Source organism: Haplochromis burtoni, unplaced genomic scaffold (assembly GCF_018398535.1).
Source record: "Haplochromis burtoni strain Fernald_Lab_line unplaced genomic scaffold, NCSU_Asbu1 Contig_130, whole genome shotgun sequence".
NCBI lineage: Eukaryota > Metazoa > Chordata > Actinopteri > Cichliformes > Cichlidae > Haplochromis > Haplochromis burtoni.
Window position 1 is genome coordinate 300,529 of NW_024582491.1, and position 7,829 is coordinate 308,357.

General features: G+C 37.3%; 1 protein-coding gene across 5 annotated transcripts in view; it reads left to right on the top strand.

Moving 5' to 3' along the window:
• The window catches only part of LOC102299397 (vacuolar protein sorting-associated protein 13B), a 306,909-nt gene continuing 299,080 nt past the window's right edge, over positions 1-7,829 (top strand). For 4 of the 5 annotated variants that reach the window (XR_006054780.1, XM_014336114.2, XM_042224168.1 and 1 more), the window contains exons 1-3: positions 1-127; positions 1,127-1,285; positions 2,432-2,575. Coding sequence is in view for 4 of the 5 variants with exons in the window: in XM_014336114.2 (XP_014191600.1) it covers positions 1,139-1,285; positions 2,432-2,575 (291 nt within the window). In the remaining variant the exon portion in view is untranslated. The other variant, XM_014336109.2, reaches the window with a different exon arrangement.

Sequence of the window (7,829 nt, forward strand, 5' to 3'; positions counted from 1 at the left end):
TTGGTGTTTACTGATGACGTTTCGACTCTTGCAGTTCGGCGTTATGGCTAACGTTAGATAACGGGATGAACATCTTTTATTAAACGTAGAATTAAACAAAAACCAACAGGATACAAGTGGGAGTCAGGTAAATAGAGTCTTTTCTCTATTTGACTTGTGGCTAGCCAGTTTAGCCAGCTGAAACGAAGTTATAGCGACTTCTTCTAATCACTTAGCCTAGCTTCTTTGCTTCGCTGCTGTTGTGTATCACTTAAATGACAGGAGGAAAGAGCTAGCCTCCCTGGCTAAGTGCTCCACAGTAAGTTAAATGTATTACTATAAGATACGACATAGCGTCGCTGTTGAAGTTATTTTTAGTTACATTGGAATTAATTTGCAAATGCAGTACATAATTGCTCCTGAGCTTCCCCGTTATGTGGAATGAAGGCACTTTAGCAAGGAAGCTAGACATTCCGGTGAATTTCATTTAAGGTTAAAATACGTAAAAGTAGAAGAGTTGATGTTGATAATTTACGGAAGGGTTAGTTAAATTTGCGTTGATGAGAAGTCAGCGTAATTAGAACTGTCTTTACATCTAATTAAGTTTATTAACCAAAACCTGTACAACCTTTCTATAAATTACGCACAGTTGGATTAGTTATTGGATGCCAATATGGTATTTATGTCATTAGGAGTGCCAGTTCATTCTGACATCAGTTTGTTGAACTGTAACAAAAAACAGCTTGAGGTTTGTGTGAAACGGCCAGTACTTCCACAGTTTGCAAATTGGATAAAAGGTTATAATGTTGTGTTTGGACCTGTCATAAAAAGAAATGTTCAAGCAAAGCCAATATCTTAAATTATGGCTTTATACATATAATAAATATGATATTATTATATATATTTTTATGACATATTCCACTTGGCTAACATGCACACTACTTCTGCTTTAGCAATGACAATGACAGTGCTTTTAGGCTATGACATCAAAATAACACTCTTAGGAAATACATAATTCTTTGTAATTAGTTTAGAACGAGCACCATTAGTTTAGTGACCGAGATATATAATGGCAAAAGGATGTTAACACAGTCAAATGATATTACCAATTTTTTTTTGTTTTTTGTTTTGTTCATTGTGTACACAGAACAAGGACAAGATGTTGGAGTCTTATGTCACACCGCTCCTGATGAGCTATGTAAACAAGTACATCAAGAATCTGAAGCCATCTGACCTGCAGCTCTCTCTGTGGGGCGGTGATGTGGTGCTGAGCAAGCTGGACTTGAAGTTGGATGTACTGGAGCAGGTACTAAAAGTTAAATCTAGCTTTTGCTTTGAACCTTTCTTTATAAAACTGACGTGAGGTTAAAATGATGGGAATATTTAAAATATAAATGCCCACTTCCTACATATATATTCAGAATGTAGTTTTGTATTTTACTTACTATAAACAAATTGTAGAGTTTCGTTTATAAACCTTGGTTATGCAGGCACATACACCCTACAAAAAAGTTGCCATATTATGTCTGCAGCTATTCTCCATTGTATTGCCTTGACTAGAGTAAAAGAAAACGCTACAGTGCTGTTTAGTCAGGCACTAACAGCATCTTCTTGCTGTCATTTCAGAAGAATTTTACCAGATTTACTTTGATATTTTGCTCTGCAGTATTATTTTGACAGTGTTCTCTTTTACTCATGTCATGTCTGGATTAGATCAATCTGCCACCAGTTAAAAGGATTTTCTTTTCTTTTGAGTGGGTTCTGACTGCTGCTGAAGAGCAGACCAAAACACTGCGTAACCCAAAGAGATTGTGATGAAAGTTCTTATTGGAAGCAGCTTCAAGCTATCCGACAGTGGGAATTGTGTTAGGATTGAGATTTGTCTGTAATGCTGTGTCAAAACTTTGGAAATTGTCCTACCTTTGCATTTATTTTATTCCATTTCATTTGGACAGTACATCCTCTCAAATGTGCAATCTGAGATCATCTTAATATAATATTTGGTGAAACATTGTGGGGGTTATAAAGCAGACATACTGTAAATCCATGACAGCTTTTCCCTCAGAAAAATGTTTGGCTATTAATTTTTTGGCTCAGACTTGCACAGAAAGCATGTGAAGCCTGTGTGTAGGCAGTCTGGTTTCATGGGACTCATTCTCACACAGAGTAGTTCAAGATGCAGAACAGTGATTTGCTTGCCTCTGAAAATATCTGACTTATATTGTTAGAAGCGTGACCAGTATGTAATCTGTAGCTATTGTTTTTACTATCTACTCGTCTACAAATATTAGCTTCAAAGTGCTGTTTGGAAAATGGATGGATGAAGATTCAAAATGTTCTCGAAGCCTCTACCTCTTATCGGCACCTTTATCCATATTATTCTAGTGTTGTTTATTTCTAGCTGGCTGTTGTTTTTTTCCTTTCTTTCTTGTAACTCCTTTTATATCCACAGGAGTTGAAACTGCCTTTTACATTCATGAGTGGTCATATCCATGAGCTACGTATCCATGTACCTTGGACCAAGCTGGGCTCAGAGCCTGTAGTTATCACCATCAACACCATGGAGTGCATCCTGAAGCTAAGGGATGGCGCCCAGGTTAGTTTTTTTCTTTTCATTTTCTTTTTTTGGTATGAGAAAGATGTTATTCTTGATTCTATACACAGCCAAAACAGGGCTAGCCAGATCTTCCTGTTATTTATGTGAGAGTCCTCCTCATGCCAAAGTTAAGCTTTCCCATTCCCTTTCTCCATGTGTTTCCAAGAAATTTCGTAATGGCCTTTGTTTAAAAACATGCTGACATTTTTAGTGCAGCAGGCTTTACTCTGCTGTACAATTAAAGCCATCTTCTTTAATTCTGACTTTGTGTAAAATCGAATGTTAATTTGACACAGCTAAGCAGCAGTTGCGTTTTTCCTTTTCTTACTCATGTTTATTTACTCTAATGAAAAATGCATTGAAAAAAAAAGCAAACCAAGAAACCAGAAGCAAACAAACTGATGCCTCACTGACGCAAAATATGTTTGCTATTCAAAACAATGATGTAAAATGCTTTTGGGGAATAAATTGGCAACACTCTTTACTGTGTTGCCAGCTTGGGAGTGGTGCCATTATGTGCCATCGCAATATAAACCAAGAAAATGATGAAATAATCCATGAATTTGGAGAAATAACCCATTGTTTGGTCGTGCTTGAGATTGTTAGGAAACAGCTTATTCATAGCAGGACAACTCAGCATATTCCTTTACTGAAAGTATGATAAGTATTACTAAAGATCCCAAAGCCCAGAGTGGGTCTCAAGCTCAATGTATGTGCAACCAGACTAAGCAGCCAGATCTTAATTTTGTTCACTGGTTAAATAAAGTAGAGGTGAGCTGGATTGCTGCTGGACTGTTAGCATCTTTGTGGAAACACATAAACATGTAACACAAAAGTGATTTAGTCATCGCTGTTTATATTGCTTCATAAAGTGAGTCAATAAGTAATGTAAGTTTTTTTTGTACGTCAATAAATTTTTATACATATATAAAACTTTTATTGGTTTTAGTTGAAACGACACACTTCACAATCTTGGGACTGCAGGTGTATTTTCATCCAAACTACCACAATTAGGGATGCACCGATGTGTGAGGCTTTGGGATAGTCGATGCCAGGAAAGCAAAGAAGTTATCGTTTTAAATAAACGAATACATTTCTGCTGTTTATCACACTATTACACATTCAGTCATACAATTTAATAAAGTTTTGATGGGATACAACACATAGGAATCAGTAACTGCCATTGCTGAATATCAGCCTATCTGCTGGTATTTCAATGGCAGTAAGCAAGGCAAATATTGGCCAGTACAGTCCAGATCAGTGCATCCCTAATTCCATCATAAAGTATCGACTAGTAATTGCTTCGAGGAATTTTGTTTCATGATTTTTCCCTGACACAAGCACAGCTATCTCACTCAGTATGATTTTTCTTAAAAAAGAGAGAGATGGTTCATTGACCACTGACCTGAAGAATTCAAGGAACTCAAAATTAAGAGGCAACTTTCTTTAACTTGACCAGTGCTATTTACTACTTGGCTGCCTCCATTTTTAGCATGTCCTGTTTTTGTTTTCAAACAATTTCTCGTGACACTTAGAAGACTTGGAATCACATTCAGAAAAAGCTGATAGTCTTTTGCATCTCTGTCAGATTGATTGCACAATAATAGCCTTTGTAACTGCTTGGTTTTGTCCTTGTAGTCAATATAATATAAAATCTGTAAGAAAGGAAGTATCTGTAAGAAATGTGACTTGAAGCTCTGTCCTACATCATTGTGGATATAAATCTAAGGAGAATTGTCTTAAGGGGAATATTTTTCTATTGCTTTGTTTGGTTTAGTTACAAATATTTTAATTTTTTAAAGAATGTTTTATGAGAGGTATTTTTGAAATTTATTTTTACAGCAAAGTCTGGCTCTAAATTTGCCACCCATGCAGCTTTAAAAATCGAAAGTGTAGCTCAGTGCGGCCCTTTATGGGAAGGTTGAAGTTTCAAGGCCAGATGTCCCAGAAGAAACACATTTCAAGGGAAGTCAATTACAGCTAATTATATAGACTGCGGCAAAAAGATTTGTAACACATGAGCTTGAGCTGCCTAGAACTAATGGTAAATATCATAGTATGCAGGTGGCTACTGCTCATGCGATCAGGTTTCTAGTTCAGTGGAAATTTAAACTTTGTCTTTATGCTTCGTACACAGCTTAAGGTCATGTACCAGTACCGGTACTGGTGTAATGCTTATGGTCTCAAAACAAGTATTTGTTACAGATGTTTTCTAAAAGCTTCCAGTGAAGAAAAGATTTTTGGGGAATTGCAAATGACATTTGGACAAATTATTCAGTGGTATGTACACCCAAGAGACATAATTTGGAGTAAAGCCAGACTTACAGCAGAAATCCTTCTAGTATGTGGAATTTAAATGAGCCACTGCAGTTTTCTCCTATACTGGCGGGAGGCAGGAGGCTGACTACTGTGTTCTTAAGCCAAGAAAATGAAGCCAGCTTCCTTTTCATGTTTTACATTTATATTGCTTAAAAATAATAATAGTAGTAGTAGTTGTTGTTGTTATTATTGTACTTTCCTTTTTTTTATCTTTATTACAACTTAAACATCAGTAGACTGACAGCAACACTGGTCTCACAGAAATACGTGTTTAATCCTTTAGCAAATACTCTAGATCTCATGTTAATTCACATCTTAGACCTTGGCTAGGTTGTAGCAGGCTTGCAGGGACTTTGACATAGGCCATAACCATCCTCACTGAAACTCTTATGTAATTTGGGTGATGGTCCACAGGATTTTTGAAAAGAAATGAATAAAGTAGATCTGTGTATGGAAATTATAATATTTTAACTGTAGTCCAGTAGAGACAGAAACATTATGGTGGGCCTCATGCGGCCAAAGTGTGGAAATGATAAATGATATCATTAATATGGTTTGTTTTCATAATTACTGTTAAAGCCTGAGTCCCGGCCTGTAAAAACATCCGCACATCTTTTGAAGTTCATTAAGGCCGGTGTAATTTGACCGGAATTATTTGGACCTTTTTAATGTTCGTGTTTCCCCTTGAGAGGAACTGGGTAATATTAGGGATGTTCAGATTGCTCAATAGGACCCATCTGCAAAGCACTAAGAGCAGCTCACAATTATAGTTTCCAGCAAATGTGGAAATTTTGGCGTTTAGCAGCAGTTGGAGATTACAGCTCCTGCTGACAGTGTAATTGCTTAAAATAAGCTGTAATGAGGACTTGTAGAGCAGAAAGTATGGTAATAGAAAAAATGTTGTCAACTTGTTTTTGCCATTCATTTTACAAACTAGAGGTAGTTTACAAACAAAATGCATTTAGTTCTATATATAAATGTTATTGTTCACTGCAATCACATCTTGAAATTTGCATAGAAATCCACTTCCTTTCTTTAGTGCGTGTCTTTATTTTTAGGTTATTACCATCTTTGTTTAGTTTACATTAATTTTAGCGAGTTCTACTTATCTCAGTTTTTTTTTTAAATTTCAGTTTAAGTGCAAAAGTTGAAATGGTTGTACTTGGTATGAGTTGAATTATTAGAGCGGATTTTTTCAAGTGAAATTACACTAAACCGTGGTTTATACCAAAAAGCTCAAAAGATGTGACAAGATATTGTTTTGGGTACAAAGGGGTATTTTTGAAAGTCAGTTTTACTTTCTTTGTTCTTGAACAAAGATCCACTTAGTGTGGCCTAATGAGTTAGTTTATATGAGTGAACTGATTGATGGTAGCCCATTCCAGATTAAAACTAATGTAAAAATGTCAAGAGGTGCAAAGTGGAATACAGTGATCATAGTATCTATCCCTCTATATACAGTGTGGATAGGGACAGATTAGTGTCTTATGTCATGTTTGTTTAAAAGAAATAGAGTAGAAGGAACTAATAGTGGATTACTGTTCCAGGACATTTTCTCTGTGCTTGTCATTAGGTAGTGTTGTCAGTCTAAGGACTTCAGCTCTTATATGGTGGATTGGAATGGGTTTTGTCTGATGGAGAGCATTTAGTTCATTTTACTTTTGATAAACCACAAGTTCAGTAGGAGGTATCATTTAATGTGCACTTTTTGTTTTTGTTTGTATATTTTTAAGGAATATTTTTAACATTGACTTAATGTTGGAAAATTATAAATAGAATTTTCTTCTTGACAATTTGGTAAACTGCTCCAGATGTTAAAGATGAGGTGTGATCAGCAAAGACAGAGAGGAACTGGCTGGACAGCAGTTACAGTGGATCATAATATTCTCAGACACTCTTTATTTTTTATGAGACAAAGATAAGGGCTTGGGTTTACTGAGGAGAGCCTTTCTGGTTTTGGCTGAGCTCACTGCTTGATCTGGGAGTTTTATGGCCGCTGAGTGCATTTGCCACTGATGTGGAGGTTCTGATTGATGCATTGCCTCAAGATGATTTGGGGAGGTGCCTCTGAGACTTGTTGGTTTGGCATATGGTCCAACTAGGCCCTTTTTTCTGTTAAATTCCTTCCAAACTATTTTTAGGGTTTACACAACCAAACCTCTTTTCTCCTAAATAATGGGTAATACATGTGAATAAGGAAACCCCTTTTTAAAGACTTCTTAAATCCCCAAGTTGGTATTTCATAATCTAAATCTGATATCTACTCAGCTAAGGCATGCTACTTTGAGTTTTGAATATTTAAGAGACAGACATAGATGTGATACCTGATCTTTGAGTGTGAAAATATGTTTTAAAGTGGTGTGACCTGTAGAGGAGTTTTGCTTTCCGTGTGTGTGGTCTTGCCACCCAGGGGTTGAATGCAGAAAACTCTTAAGTAGAAAATTTGGGATGTATAATCTGTTACAACTTCTTTTTGTAGCCTTAATTCTGCTGTGGCACAGCCAGGACCAGCCCAATCCCGGGCTTCAGATCCATGGAGCATACTGAGTGCCAAACCAAAGGCTCAGATGAGCTCCACTCCCTAGTGAATGGAGCCCTGGACCACGATTTGAAAGCACACAAACTAAGAAGAAAATATCCTAATTCCATTCTACGGTCTCAGGACATCCAGCCAGCCAACAAATTTAGCATCTGAGATGAACAGGACTTTCCTCCATTAAGGAGAAGCATCAAGTGGGGCGATCGTGGCTCAAGAGTTGGGAGTTCGCCTTGTAATCGGAAGGTTGCCGGTTCGAGCCCCGGCTTGGACAATCTTGGTCGTTGTGTCCTTGGGCAAGACACTTCACCCGTTGCCTACTGGTGGTGGTCTGAGGGTCCGGTGGCGCCAGTGTCCGGCAGCCTCGCCTCTGTCAGTGCGCCCCAGGGTGGCTGTGGC